Raw genomic sequence first — 16,052 nt, forward strand, 5'->3', positions numbered from 1 at the left:
CTCTCGCTCTGCCGGGCGCCGCCCCCCATGCGGGCCTCGGCCGAAGATTGAGATAAAGCCCGAGGCCTCAAAGTCTTCCTAGCCCGCCTAGGAAAATTACGGTGTTCAAGTCCCGCTGCGGCCAGACTTCCACCAAAACTTCTCGCTCATTCAGTTCCAGAAAATGCGACTGTGCCAGTGTATTCTGCAGTAAACAAGCCGGTACCACTGCCCACAAACACTACACACTGCATGTCTCACGGTTTCTGTAAAAGCGAAACCAGCACACATACAGTCAGTTCATGCCGACGGTGTTTTCAGTGTAGTAAATGTGCCCGCTATCACTCACAGACATGACAAACCCCACGGGTTTCCCCCCGCTCGCTCTCTCTCAGCAAACTGCCATAAGAGAGTCGAGCGCGGGCAGGCTGCCCGCTGTGATCAGCGCGCCCCCCGCCTCGAACGCTGCAAGCACGGCGTCTATGTTACAGCATACAGAAGCTCTCCGGCCGCCGCTATGTCACGGCCAGAGCCCAGATTTCATTCAACCCCTAGCTATTCATGCAGATGCGTGGGAAAAGCTTCCCGGGGTATCAGAATGGGTGCTGAACATTATAGGCAAGGCAAGGCAAGGCAAGTTTATTTATATAGCACATTTACTATTCGCTATAGTTCGCTCGACGCCCCCGCCGTTGCGCAGCGCGAATCGAAACTACGGTAGAAAAGGAAGTAGCACATCTACTTCGAACCGAAATTGCGAAACTGTTGAGCAAAGGGGCCATCTCAAGCTCAGAGCGAAGGGGGTCTGTACAGCAGATATTTTCTGGTACCGAAAAAAGACGGGGGTCTCAGACCCATTCTAGATCTAAGACAGCTGAACAACGCCGGTTCAGAATGCTCACAACCAGGAAAATCCTCGCGCAAATTCGCCAAGGAGACTGGTTTATGTCAATAGATCTGAAGGACGCATATTTGCAAATACAAATAGTGTCACGTCACAGGCGATTTTTGAGATTCGCCTTCGAGGGCCAGGCATATCAATACACAATCCTTCCATTTGGCCTGTCCTTAGCACCCCGTAAATTCACGATGTGCATGGACGCGGCGCTCGTGGGTACAGAACTGGACTCGCTGTCTATGACAGCACAGCTGTCACCGCAGCGCAGACTGGATATTCAGCGCATGACGGAAACCTTCCGCTGCAGCGCTATAGTCCCGCTCAGAAAGTTTCAAAGGATGCTGGGTCTCATGGCCTCAGCATCATCAGTACTCCAGCTGGGTCTGCTTCGCATGCGCCCACTGCAGTTCTGGCTGAAAGCGCGAGTACCGCGCCGAGCTTGGACCTCCGGTCTTTTTCGCCTCAAGGTCGATCAGAAATGCGTCTCAGCTCTGAAACCTTGGAGAGCGATCGACTGGTACCAGTCAGGTGTAAGCCTGGGGACTTCCTCGAGTGTGAAGGTGGTGTCTACGGACGCCGCCACCTCGGGATGGGGAGCGCTGCTCGAGGGCAGACCGTTCTTCGGCCAGTGGTCAGAACGGGAAAAGCTTCTACACATAAACTGCTTGGAAATGATGGCAGTTGACAACGCGCTGAGGAGCTTTTGTCCCCAGATAAAAGGACACCACGTCCTGGTCCGTTCGGACAACATGTCAGTGGTGGCCTATATAAATCACCAAGGAGGCATCAGGTCCCGAAACTTTTACAGGCTGACGGAGCGCCTCTTGGTCTGGGCTCAGCACAATCTGCACTCGCTGAGAGCAGCGCACGTGCCTGGCCACCTGAATGTGGGACCAGACAGACTGTCCAGGAACAATGTTCCAGCAGGAGAATGGTCTCTACACCCGCAGACAGTCCAGCTGCTGTGGGACACATTTGGCAGAGCGAAGGTAGACCTGTTTGCGTCTCAGGAAAACGCTCACTGTCCAGAATTTTTCTCCAAGAGCAGGGATGCGCTAGCCTGCGTCTCGCCCCGCTGCCCGCTCTATGCTTTTCCCCCCGTCACGCTCCTACCTCAGGTATTAGAGTGGATCAGGGAAAACGGATGCTCAGTGCTACTAGTGGCTCCATTCTGGAAGAACCAGGCTTGGTTCCCGGTTCTGATGCAGCTGAAAAGCACTGCCCCATGGCCGATACCAGTGAGGAGGGACCTCCTCTCTCAGGCCAAGGGCTCGATCTGGCATCCTCGCCCGGAGATTTGGTCCCTACATGCGTGGGCCATCAACGGGTACCCGCTAACCTCCCGGAGGGAGTGTTAAACACTATTGTGCAGGCTAGGGCCCTCTCTACGAGATGGCTCTATTCCTCTAAATGGTCTGTGTTCTCTAGCTGGTGCACAGCCCGTGGCATATCACCCCCAAATTGCGGGGTGATGGAGGTTCTATCCTTCCTGCAAGAGCTACTGGATAAGGGCAGAACCCCATCCACGCTCAAGGTTTACGTGGCGGCCATATCAGCGTTTACTAAACCGATGCTTGGCCAGTCACTTGGAAGGAACGATCTGGTCATTCGCTTCCTTAGAGGAGCTAAGAGGTTAAATCCTCCCAGACCTCCCTCAGTTCCCATGTGGGACCTTTCTACGGTCTTGGAAGCCATGAAAGGTGCCCCATTCGAGCCAATCCAGTCAATAGATATCAGACACTTGTCTTTCAAAACAGTGTTTCTTCTGGCTCTCGCTTCAGTAAAGCGTATAGGGGACTTGCAAGCGCTTTCTGTGAGCGCAACGTTTATGGAGTTTGGGCCGAATGACTCGAAAGTCATACTCAGACCGAGGCACGGGTATGTTCCTAAATCCCTTAACACACCGTTTAGGGCTTAGGTGATTTCCCTGCCGGTCTCTAATGAGGAGAAGGACGCGAGCTGGATAGTTGATGGATAGTTGATGCTATAGCGCTGGCTTACGCCTCTAAGGGCCTGCAGTGCCCGTTAGGTGTCAGAGCGCACTCCACAAGAGGCATGGCCTCGTCGTGGGCTTGGTCTAGTGGGATTGCCTTGCAAGATATCTGTATGGCGGCAGGCTGGGCCTCCCGTCTACATTTATAAGGTTTTATAACCTAGAGGTTCCCGCCCTGCAGGCTAAGCTGCTTTCGGTCTAATAGATCAGTATTGTCTGCCTCAATGCTATCGGCCCAGAGTACTGAAACTGCTTGAGCGACGATCGATCATGTAACACTATGGGCAGTGTGTAAGACCCATTATATTCATCAGACTAGGCCGAGTTTTCGCCCTGGCTGTATGGAACACTATCAGTATAACCGCTCCTTATAGGATGCTATTTATTACAGGAATGATGCTACTCTAGCCTCTCTTCCTGGACTCTCTGTGAGTCCCTGATGATCATGTACTATATGAGCCCCGGGCACTTGCCCTTGGGACTTTGGTATCGGATCTCAGCATGCACGGCTTTTTACACTGTGTTCCCCATAGCGTAAGATATTATGCAGTACGAGAGAACCTCTCGTAAGAGAACGTACTCGGTTACTAATGTAACCTCGGTTCTCTCTAGAAGAGGGAACGATTACTGCGTATCTTGCCGTGCCTGCAACACGCTCTGGTTCGCTTCGGCAATGAAAACCAGTGGAATCAGCCTGTCGAGCTATATTTATAAGGCCCACGCCACATGAGTTTCGGTGGGACATGACGTAGTGGGCGCGAAGTGCCCCCATTGGATCTGACATCATGGGGGCCTCTCTCGATAGGCTGCTGCAGTTGCCGCAGGGTAGTCAATAGGCGCGCGAGCCGTCTCGCCTAGGTCTGCATGCTGCCTGCAATTGCTTTGATATCTCTACTTTTATCCAACTCTCGACCATCCGCTACTAGTGTTAGTCCGCTAGCATCACTAATGTGGTCTCGCCTATCGCTCGTCTTGTTTACACGCTTATCACTCAAGAAATTACTGTTTATCTGTTCTATGGCAAATGTATCGGATGTGTGTCTACCTATGAGTGCAGACGAGGACACGTTTGAGCTACACGCAGTGCAGTTGAATCTGGAGGCCTTGGAGAAGCAGATCCGTGACCTTTTAGAGAAGCAGGCCAAGTTACAGGAATGGCAATCAGCACTAGAAACAGCGCGGACTGATTATTAATGTCACTCTGATCTCTTCTACTCCGTGTGTTTCTCTACACAGAGCTCGAGCATCCAGAACGCGATCATCCCAGCCCTCCTTCACTCCGGTGCCGACACACCATTTACCCTGGGGGATTCAGCAGTGGAAGGCGCGAGCCAGGCCACGAGCGAGGTCCTCTCCCCCTCCGCCTCCCCAGGTCTTCGAGATCTCCACCTGGAACCGCTTCTCCCCTCTTTGTGAGATGGAACGTGATGCTGTGGTCATTGGAGACTCCATAGTCCGGCACGTCCACGCTACCTCAGCTAAAGGTAAGATGTGCAGTCACTGCTTTCCTGATGCTCGTGTTCTCTATGTCGCTGCGCAGGTACCCACAATCCTGAATGGTGACGAGAGCATCGAAGCTGCACGTGGGGGTGAACGAAATCAACTGCGGCAGACGGAGGTTCTGAAGTGGACTTCAGGAGCCTGATCAAGACAGTACGTAGCACATCACCCACGACAAGGATCATCACGTCCGGACCACTTCCCACGTACCAACAAGGACATGAATGGTTGAGTAGACTATTTGCTTCAAATGAATGGTTAATGTCATGGTGTAATGAACAGAATCTGCTCTTTGTAAGTGATTGGAATCTTTTCTGGAAGTGACCTTGGCTCTTTCCGTGCTGATGGCCTGCAGTCCAGCAGAATCAGAGCGGATCTTCTGTCGGACAACATCTCCAAGATGTTTTGGTAACAGGGTTGCACGATGTTGGGGACATAACTTTATTGCAACATTTCAATTATTTAAAATATTTATATCAATTAAAAAAATGCTTAAACAATTAAAAGAGGCATATATAAACAAAATCATACAAAAAAAGGGATATTTAAACTGTATTTTAACAGTTATATTTAACATTCAATTTGGTCATCTAGAAGGTGGGACAAGAGAAAAATGGCATTTAAGTGGGTACTAGAGACTTTTTTTTTATTATTAATATTTAGGAGAAAAAAAATCTTCAAGTCTATATATATTTAGTTTCAGGACAAGTGTTTTTTACACAGTGACTAATTTTTTTGGATATTATACATAGATTATTTGAAATTTCATAGGTGGGACATGAAATGTCCTCCAATTCTGGAATGACCCATATAATATATATATATATTTATATATATATATATATAAATAAATATAATATAATATAGAAATTAAGAAGAAATGGAGAAGAATGCGGCAAAAGAAAAGGGTCCTTACAGGGAGAAACTTACTACCAATGCCAAACAGAGGTATTTAGAGAAACTGGCTGATATTAAAAACGTCGACCCACACGAGCTGCCTGCAGACTCTTTACCACCTTGCACTTATATGGAAATAGTTAATTACTTTTACCATTTTTGGCATCAGTTATTACACTATGCTAGAATTCAAAAGCCTGAAATCCTTAGAAAGCTACGAAACATTCTGCTGTGGTTGGGTGCGCGACTTGGTCATCTACAAGCCCCCAAACTGTGAAAACACCGTTGTACTGGCAAAGGTAAGTTGCTTCACCTTTTGTCAAGTCAAGTCACTTTTATTTATATAGTGCTTTTTACAGTCCAGATTGTATCAAAGCAGCTTAACAGTAATAACAGGACTTTATACACAAGCAAAACTTGGAGTATCGCAATACTATCGTATCGTGAGCTCAGTATCGTGATATGCAGGCTATTGAATCGTTTCATGAGGGTATCGTTACACCCCTAGTGTCAATGCAGGCAGATAAAAAAATATTGTTGAATATTAGGTGAATATTATTTTGTATGTTAATGAGTTTTAATGTTGGGTGTGTAATGTTGTAGGTTTGTGTGTTGGGGACTTGAGTGCATTAAGGGCGAGAGTGCAAGGCGTATATGTGATCCAGGCAAGGCTGCAGACAAATGGAAATGTGAAGTGTGTAACTTGAAAAAAAATGTGACCTTTGTAATATATACATATTACCTCTTGTATTTAACAGGTCATGCATTCACAGCGGCTCAGCGAGCCTCCTCTCACACCATGGGTCATCCTTACACCATCGGGACAAGTGTGTTCAGCCTACTGCACATGCATGGCTGGTGTAGCTGAGTCATGCACCCATGTTGGAGCCCTGCTCTTTATGGTTGATGCCTGTGTCCGGTTGAAGGAAAAGGCCACAGTCACTGATGAACCGGCCTACTGGATGCTGCCAAGCAGCATCGACAAAGTCCATCCAGAGGTTGGCCTCAACATCGACTTCACATCTGCTGCTGCCACACGCAGGTCTCTAAACAGACGCATTGATGGTGAGACCCACACCAGTCCTGCGTTGAGAACACGTGCGGCCAAAACTAGGGCTGTACTCAACCAAAGAAAATCTTGGTCGACTGAAATTAATTAATGGTCTAATTACATTAATTAGATGCGCACTGTGCGCAATACTTGGTAGCCTTGTTGTCCGCCTAAATGAATTATAAATAAACATAAACAACTAGTAGGCTATTTGCAGAATATTAAACCGTTTTTGACGTAATTATTTTGCACTGAAATGAGTCTGACACACGAGTCTGTCGGCTCTGACAGCGATGCATCACGTGCACCTGCGCAATATCATAGCTTATGATTTCCGAAAATAGTACTATGTTGTCAACTAGTGATATCATCACAAGAACTGTTGAGGAATATGCAACATAATTTAGACAATTATTTTTGTCATATGTTATAATAATAAGTTATAACTGTCAGACACTATCATTTCACCGTGCATGTCCTCGCACCGAGTGAGGCTGAACATGAGCTCAGCTTCGCAGCTGAGACACGAATAGACTATTAACTTAAAGCTTTTACTCTTAATAAACACAAAAGGCACGTCCACTTTAATAAAAAAAAGAATATTTATTAAACAAACCAGATCAAGAGCAGAAACGAAATAAAGTGCATAACTGAAATAAAGCATCCTAGGCTCAAAACTAACACAACCAACAGCGCAATTGCGCATTAGGCTCCAAATAAAAAATAAAAAAGTTAGGTTATCACACTAAAACATTGAAATATGCAAATTCTGATATGTTCATATAGCCTACTCAAAACAGACAGGGCAAGCTAACGCAGACGAGTGAGCTTACAACTTTTAGATGATATGTCATGTTTGTCGTCATGTTGCTGTGTAAAACTGTTGCTTGCAAACTTTGCATTCGACCTTTTTCCTGTTATCAATTTTAACAAAATGCTGCCACACTGTCGATTTCTTAGTTGTTGACATGTTAGAAGAGGACTGACTATTAAACGCTCTCACAATTAAATAAATAATTTTCAGCATCAAACCTTCTACGCTCGACGCTCTCTCTTGGGTTGGGCTAATCCAAAAAAGGTGAAAACAAGGGGGGTGTTTTGAAGACAGACTGTTACAGTGAAACAAGGGTACTCTGAAAACACCCCCATTAGCAGTTAGTGCTTTCCACCTGATGAAATGAGCGCGCCTCAGCGCGGCAAAACTGATGAAATAAACGCGGCAGAAAATCGACCAATCAGAATTTTGGTCGAACCAGAACGTATCGACCAATTAATCGACTAATCGACTAGGACAGTACAGCCCTAGCCAAAACAAAACAAAAAAAAAAACACCCACACCAACACCGGAAGACCTGGAAACATTCTACAGGGATCTCCATAACACAGGCACAAGATCAGCCATTTTGAGTGTGCTACCAGAATACTGTGAGGAATTTCGAGACCCTATTCTGCCCATCAGAAGCTTACAGTCTCTGGCAAATGTTTGTGGCACTAGCCTTGATAGGAGTGACCTGTCAGCCCTGCAGAAGCACTGCCAGGCCATAAGAAACGTCGTTGATGTGTCAGAGGAACAGGCAGTGCAGATTGAGAGAAGGACGAGGGGACAGCACACCTCGTCACTTTGGTTAGCAGCACGGGCATGCTGAATCACGGGCTCCTCAGTGCACAGTGTTTATGCAACAGACATCAGCTCACCAGCTCTCTCCACCATGAAGAGGGTTTGTTACCCTACGCGCGGGCCAGGAACAGCAGCCACCAGTTGGGGTATCAAACAGGAGGAGACAGCGAGGCAGGCATACACCACCCAAACAAAAGAACAGCACAGAAATCAACAAGTGCAAACTTGTGGGTTTTTTGTCAACCCGGCCTTCCCACAAGTAGGAGCATCACCAGATGCCATTGTGAGTTGCACCTGTTGTGGAAAGGGCTGCATTGAAATAAAATGCCCAGCTAATTACACGGACTACACAGTCCTTGATGCATGTTCATCAGATGACCGCAATTTCTGCCTGCATGTGGTTGATGGTCAGGTGCACCTCAAGAAGAACCACCAGTACCACAGCCAGGTCCAAACTCAACTTTTTGTAACCGACAGTGCATACTGTGACTTCGTAGTGTGGACACTGAAGGACTGTGTGATTCTACGCATAACTCCAGACACCTTTTTTTGGAAGGCACGGCTTCAAAAGGCACAGGAGTTCTTCCTGAAGGTGGCTTTCCCTGAACTCGTGGTGCAATATTTCACAGTACCACCTACCTCCCAAGCATCGTTTGGCCCCAGTGTGCTACAGCAACAACAGCCACTGGAAGTGCGTGTAAAGACGCCAAGAAAGCAACCTGCCAAAAAAGACAAAGCACCCAAGAGAAATAAGTCAGTGTGGTGTCTCTGTGCTGGACCAGAGAAAGGTCCATGTGACAACGAGAACTGTACAGTACAGTGGTATCACTTCCATTGTGTGGGGCTTGTGAACACCCCTTCTGCTGATACTCCTTGGTTTTGCCCTTCTTGTGCTGATTACTGTTTGATGCACATTACATTAATGCACTTTTTATTGTTTACATTAATGCACTTTTTGTTTACATTAATGCACTTTTTATTGTGATTTATTTAGAGCATATTGTGAAAACATATTAATACACTGTTCATTGTGAGTTCTCAATAAATACTCTTAAGTCATATAAAGGTGTTTAAAGAGTGTATTTAAAATTTACAGAAATTTCATAGTAGATTAGATTACACTTTATTTTAAACAAAAAGTCTGCACTCAGACAACACTTTTGCACATATTTACCAAGGCACAGCAAACAGTGACAATTTTGTCCAACGCCATTATGTTTTCACCTTCACATTTGAGAAGCATGTTCACAGGTACAGTTGAGTGTAGGAATGTAAATTTGTTCCGCACAACACCAATCACCCTCTCCACATGAATCCTGAGATGTGCTATGGCCCTAGTCTCCTCCACATCTTTTGCCTCCAGCTGTGCACGACCCCTTGTGAAAGTAGGTACCTTAACCTCAGCACACATCATACCCACACTTTCCCTGATATTAAATCCTATATCTGCCAGCACAATGTCACCTGGCAACAGTTTGTTGAGGAAACCACTTTGCTCTGTTATGTGTTTGTCACTAGCGTGCCCACCCCACCCTTTGGATATGAAAGAAATTACACCCTGGGGTGTAATCACAATTAGATATTTCATGGTGTATGCATGTTTATACTGAGAAAAAGTCTGTGCCCTTGCAAGTAGATTTGAGGGTTTTTCAATAAAAACCTCAAAACAGTCCACAATTGCAGCCACATGTTTTCCAAACGATTCCACAAACTGTTGTGGCATACTGGTCAATAAACTTTCTCTGCTTGGCCAGTACACCAATGGAGACAGCCGTGAGTACGTCACACTAAGGGCCCTTTCACACCTACCTTGTTTGGTCCGGACTTTCGGACTTTTCAGTTTGGTTCGAATCAAAATTACAGGTGTGAAACCTCCCCCGGACCACGGTCCGGACCAAACAGACGAAATTTGGTCCGACGAAAAGAGGTGGTCTCGGTCCGGATCAAACTGTTCAAAGGTTTGGTTCGTTTCCAGTGTGAAAGCATTTTCTGTATGGTTCGGACTTTCGGACTATTTACAGGAAGTCCCGGTGGTTCCCGCGTGGCCTAAACAACTGAAGAAGAATATTTATGAGCAGATCTGTCAGACCTGCCCACAGCGTTTCTTCCAGCTGATTCGCGTGCGCGCGCGCGCGCACACACACACACACACAAACACACATTTGTCCAGCGTCCTGTCGGCGATGATAAAATGTTCGCACAACGAGGACGTTCATTTGGCGAATTTGAACTAGCCTCGAGTATAGTTGGTGCTGCAGGGAGTAATGCCATAATAAGAACAGTATAGTGGCAACGATATGCGTCTGTTCATTCATTCTTGTCAAAGTTTCCCGCCGAATTGACAACACGCTGACGTCAGACGCACGTCCGTTTACAACCCAATCAATGTCAATATGCAGCCATGTAGATGATGACGACAGGACGCAAGTACGTCATGAAAAGTTCTTTAGTGCGCTCGCATAATTGCAATGTGAAACCAAACCAAAACTAACCAAATGTATACAAAGTATCAAAACATGAACTCTGGTTCGGACCTTGGAGCGGACTTTCAGGTGTGAAAGGGCCCTAAGAGTATGGTGAAAGGCATCACTGGCTGTTGTCCTGTGCGCCCGAAACAGACGGCCAAGGTGCTGTATTGGCAGGTCTAGTCTAAGGTGCATAACGCCTGATTCACACCAGACGCCGAAGCGACGCGGAAGCGGCACGGAACGGAGGCTGCTTCCTTTCGGCGCCCATGTTAACCTATGGTGTCGTTCACACCAGACGCGGAGCGCCGCGGCACGCCGCGGCCGGCCCGCGCCGTGAAGCGCCAGTTTTGGCGTCTGGTCTATTTTTTGCGCGATCGCGAGTGATCCGCGTCCATTCCGGCAGGAAGTCACACCAAGAAACACGAGACATCCGGTCAATTGTCAAAATATAAGCAATTTTCAAATTAAAATACTGCAAGAATTAACTAAACACACAAACAAACAGGGAAACAGCGAGAGAGAGAGGCAGGCAGGAGTTGATAAGAAGTGAAAATCGATGATGTCAAATTAATCATTGAAGTGAAGAAGTACAGGGAGTTGTATGACCCCCAGCACACGTACTACAAGGACAACAGCAAAAAGGACAAATGTTGGGAGGCTGTAGCAGCAGCAATCGGATCAACAAGTAAGTATAGCCTATCGTTTGAATCAAAAGGTGTCCCACAAGTTCTGTGCAAAAATAATTGTCCATAGATTGTGAAATATATTTCCTCTATAGATTAAATAATAGCCTACATCTTCAACACTGTGACCAAATTGAATCCTGCTACAGGGGCCACCAGACAGGGTCCCTCAGCCATTAACTCCACCATCCCCCATTCTCCTTAAAGACTACTCATTAAATGCAGTTTTACAGCAATATTATATAAGAAAAAAATAATATAGCTTACATACAGATAGGATAAATACAAGTATCATTGTAAATACAGCTTTAATTGTTTAAAACTTTTTACTTTTATTTAGACCTCATATTCCACTAGAGCAAGCTCATTTGGAAGAGACATGAAGTATTATTTTTATGTATTGCATATTGTGGTTGTACCTATAAAGTTTTGACAATAAATTACTCCCATAATGTTAATATGTCATCTATTAACACATTTGGCTCATAATAACCCACAGATTTATCTTTATCTCTAAAGTATGTAAAAAAAAAATCATACATAAAGATGTAAGCAATGCTTAAATAGTTCAGTGAAGACTGTAACTTTACTGTAAATAGACATGTAAATTCCTATCTAAAGAAGAGGTTGATGTCAGAGTCCATGAAATAATGACAAATAAATTGTTTTTCCTTCACATTTATTTCAAGCATAATATACAGCAAATTAAGGCCCTAAATAATGGGTACATCTATGTCCCCTCAAATCCAAGTCCCTCTAGCTGTGGTTCAGCATGTCACTCACACCATCCTATCCTGCCAGGACACACTGCCCTCTGGAGAGAGGAAAAATGCACTGAGTTTTTCTCTTGTTTCATATGCATCCCTGCATCCTCTGTTGCCACCCATGTTCCTGGCATCCTGGAGATGTTCCCCTTGCTCTTCTGCCTCCTCCAACAAACTCTGATTTTCCACTGCGTTAAGGAGGTAGTTGTGCAGGATGCACACAGCCATAACAACAGCATCCACATTCTCTGGTGCCATTGCGATGTGTGTATAGAGAACTCTCCACCTTGCTGCCAGAATGCCAAAGGCGCATTCCACCACCATTCTGGCCCTGGACAGTCTGTAGTTGAATATCTTTTGCCACCGATCAAGGGGTTGCCCAGGGAATGGCCTCATCAAGTACCTCTTCAAAGGGAAGGCAGCATCTCCCACCATGGTGTATGGTACTGGCCCTTTTTGGACGGCTCCTGGTAGAGGACAGTCAGCAGGAACATGCAACGTTTTGTTCTCCATGCAAATTCCCAAGTCCGATCCACTGTACACACCTCCATCACTTGCCCGTCCATAGTCCCCCACTTGGATGTTGATGAAACGGTAGTTTGCATCTACCAGTGCTAATAAAATGATGGAAAATGTTTTTTTTATAATTGAAGTACTGACTTCCGGTTTTTGATGGTGCTTTGATGTTTACATGTTTCCCGTCAATGGCGCCAAGGCAGTTCGGAAAATTCCACTTAATCCAGAATGCAGAGGCGATGTCTCTCCACATCTGCTCCGTGGGCCTGGGAAACTGGGTGTCCATCATCCGCCTCTCTATTGCCCGGCAGGTCATGTGTACGGAGGTGGACACAGTACTTTTCCCTAACCCAGTGGCGGTTCTAGAGGGGGGCCAGGGGGGGCCAGTGCCCCTGTGACAACAAGCTTGGACCCCCTTGTGGCCCCCCTAAATGTGGAGTGTGAAATAATTTTTACAAAACTATTTTTTGCTATCGTTGTTTTTCACATCCGTTATTAGACAGTGGGAACACGGAACACAAATGTAACCCTAGAGGGACTGCTTAAATCGGATCTGCAGGGTTTTTTTCTATTCAGAAGTTGGTGGACGTTTTGCGTGAATATTATAGCCTAGTTCAAGCAAAGAAGGAAATATAGAGGTGAGTAAAGTTGTTAATATGTTGTATTTGTATTAAATGCATTACAGAAGTGTAACGTTAGAACCTGGCCGTTTGTTAGTTTGTGGCAGTTTGAAAAAGGATAAAATATATGATCAACAAACTCATGGTGCTGAGTATTTTTACTTAAACAGGGATGCAAACAGCTATTCTGCGCCTCTTTTTCACATCAGTTTGGGTGACTTGGGTCTGAGAGAGTCTGATTATAATTTCGCAAAGTCATCTGAAGCCATTCCATAGCTTAATGTGAGGGACAAAAGTCTATTTACATCATTAATTAAAGTTTATGGAAACTCGTTTTCCCTCCTCTGCGGCTGTCAATCACTCCATTCAGTATTCAAACAGCGCGCGCGCCTCGTCCGGTTACAGGAGGATGCCTGGTAAAACTCTCTCCAATATGATATATTCACATTATAATGCATGATCTGTAGATAAAAGGCTGTGGATTTGCATAAAATGACTTTATTTTGTGTATTTGTATTTTATGTTTGTTGCTGTTTTTAAACGACTCGCTACCGTGTGCCTGTTCACACCACAAGGACTATGAATCGGCATCAAACGCACAATAACTGGTATTTAAAACTGTGAAGAAACAAATTATGAATAAACTGTTGGACAGATATACACTAGGATTTGTGCGCTCGACTTTTCTTCGCTTTGTGCCGTGAACTTTTAAATGCGCACTTGTGCAGCGCTCCACGTTGCTTTGAGCACATCATTCTGCACCCGCGATGCGCATACGCGCTCTGTTTTGAAGTGTTTCATATTATCATGTTTTTTCCTATATTTTTTATACCTAGCCTGCACAATACATTTAAAATAAGCATAATTTAATTGTATATTATATTGTATGCACTAAAGCTGGTGAAAACCTATCTCAGGTCCACAATGTCAGATGACAGATAAGCAATTTAGGTGTTCTAAGTATTGAATCAAGGAGGGCAAAGGCCTTAAAATTAGATGAATTTGCTGAATCTAGAATCTTTTTGCAAAAAAACACAAAAATCGTAGAATACAGTTAATGTGACTGATTCTGAATATGTAATGCAAATGTAAAAAATATAATGGAAATGCAAATACATTGTTGAATGATTGTAAACATGGTATTTTGCCTGTTAATGCCTACAGTGCAGTGCAGAAAATTATATGACAATAATAAGGTCTAAATGTAACTGTAAATGTAACTGGCCCCTCTAACAGTACAACTGGCCCCAGCTTGGCCCCCCCTGTTGAAATGGTCTAGAACCGCCACTGCCCTAACCTGTACTGGAAAGCCAGGCTGGAAAATGTTTCCCCTGTACCAAGGAATCTGTGGAAATAAAGAAAATGTAACTAAATTTTAAATGATATCTGTGGGATAAAAACAGGAAAAAAATGTGAGCCTGACGCCAGGAGGAAAAGTGTGTAATTTAGCCTATGTAAAAGTATATGATTCAAGAACAACAGTAAACAGTACTTAGTATTTAAAAAGAAATATCATAATAGAAATATCATAACTGTGTAATAATTAGGGATGTCCCGATCAGGTTTTTTTGCCCTCGAGTCCGAGTCATTTGATTTTGAGTATCTGCCGATACCGAGTCCCGATCCGATACTTAATACATAAAAAAAGAATAAAGAAGAGCGAAAAAACAGACCCAGGATGTTCCTTATTTTTTTATTTAATTCACCTTATTTTAACATTCAACAACTCTGTTAACAAACAGAGCACTTCTGTGAGGTAGCTTGAACAATCAAGTAATAAATAAATTCTTCACTTTTGGACTTTAGTGCAACAGTAAATATAAAAAAGTCTAATATATAAACAAATAGCACCTCAACTTAAAATACCCGGCAGGCATGTGAACAAATAAAAAATAAAAGTGCTACAGTGTTTGCAAAGCCAGTAATGTGCTTTTAGGAACTGCACTCCTAACTCTTACACCGGTTTCACACTGCACTGTTAGCAGAGCGTGCAGTGCGTATTTTTTTCGCCGCCCATGTTAACAGATTAAACCAGGCTTTAGAGCATTCACACCGCGTGCAGAGGCGGCGCGGCAGTGCGTAGCAGAGCAGAGCAGGAGTGCCGCGATCGTTTCGGCGCCGAGTCTATTTTTGCTGCGCCGCTTTTGCTGAAAGTGACAATACATTGATCATGGCCAAAATACACTGCAGTTTTATCCAAAAAGTGCATTGATGATATCTATTGTGTTTTAAACAGTCAATCAAATGACAAACAGCAATTTAAAAAGAAAACAAATGTCCAAAAACAAACTTGTTGCCATAACAATAAAAACAAAGATGAACAAAAAGTTATATGAAATTATTAATAAAATAAGCTTCTTGACAAGTCTTTATTCTTAAATGTATTTGAAAACAAAAAAAAAAAGCAATGCCAACTTATCCATTATAGAGTAGCCTACTCTGTCTGTAGCCTGCCCTACACAACCCGCGGTTCAGCCGCGCGTGACAAAAGCTGCCAGTGTGAAAGCAAAACGCGCGTGTCCTGCTCCTGCTCACCATACGCACTGCTCCTGCGCTGCTTACACTCTGCTAACACGTGCAGTGTGAAACCGGCGTAACTCTGTGCCATCGCATAACTATAGATGTGTTAAAAAATAATGAGAATATATATATACATATATATCCGAGTCCTGATCGGGAGGTAACGTCCGATTCCGATCGAGTCTGAAAACACGTGATCGGGCCCGATTTCCGATCACGTGATCGGATCGGGACATCCCTAGTAATAATACAGATAATATTAAAAGGAGTTATTGCATTGTTTCCTATTAATTCATGTATGTTACTGTGTCACAGTGGAAGAATGCAAAAAGGAGATGGAAACAATTACGGGACACATTTGTGAAGAACAAAAACAAAACTGCTCCGAGTGGGTCCGCTGGGGGCAGTGCAAGGGACTGGAAATATAGCACTATCATGTCCTTTTTGATACCTTATATGCAACCCCGAAGGTTAGTATTTGTTTTTCTAAGTGGAGGTATTTTTTTTGATAAATGTATTTGATCTTGTGAACTTTCATACTCATT

The 16,052-nt window shown here is 44.5% G+C and overlaps 2 protein-coding genes across 5 annotated transcripts in view; one reads left to right on the plus strand and one right to left on the minus strand.

Moving 5' to 3' along the window:
- The window catches only part of LOC307157356 (uncharacterized protein), a 268,751-nt gene that overhangs the window by 128,876 nt on the left and 123,823 nt on the right, over positions 1-16,052 (minus strand). The gene's annotated exons all lie outside the window — the stretch shown is intronic.
- LOC307157381 (uncharacterized protein) overlaps positions 1-16,052 on the plus strand; it is a gene marked incomplete at its 3' end in the record, with an annotated part of 34,234 nt that overhangs the window by 17,198 nt on the left and 984 nt on the right. For 2 of the 4 annotated variants that reach the window (XR_013820941.1, XR_013820942.1), the window contains 2 exons: positions 4,107-4,597; positions 15,823-15,977. Coding sequence is in view for 2 of the 4 variants with exons in the window: in XM_079869293.1 (XP_079725419.1) it covers positions 4,595-4,597; positions 6,026-6,332; positions 15,823-15,935 (423 nt within the window). Of the gene's footprint in view, positions 1-4,106; positions 4,598-5,786; positions 6,333-15,822; positions 15,978-16,052 lie in introns of those variants that run through there. The other 2 variants (XM_079869293.1, XM_079869294.1) reach the window with 2 other exon arrangements.

Source organism: Squalius cephalus (assembly GCF_949319135.1).
Source record: "Squalius cephalus genome assembly, chromosome: 4".
Lineage (NCBI taxonomy): Eukaryota > Metazoa > Chordata > Actinopteri > Cypriniformes > Leuciscidae > Squalius > Squalius cephalus.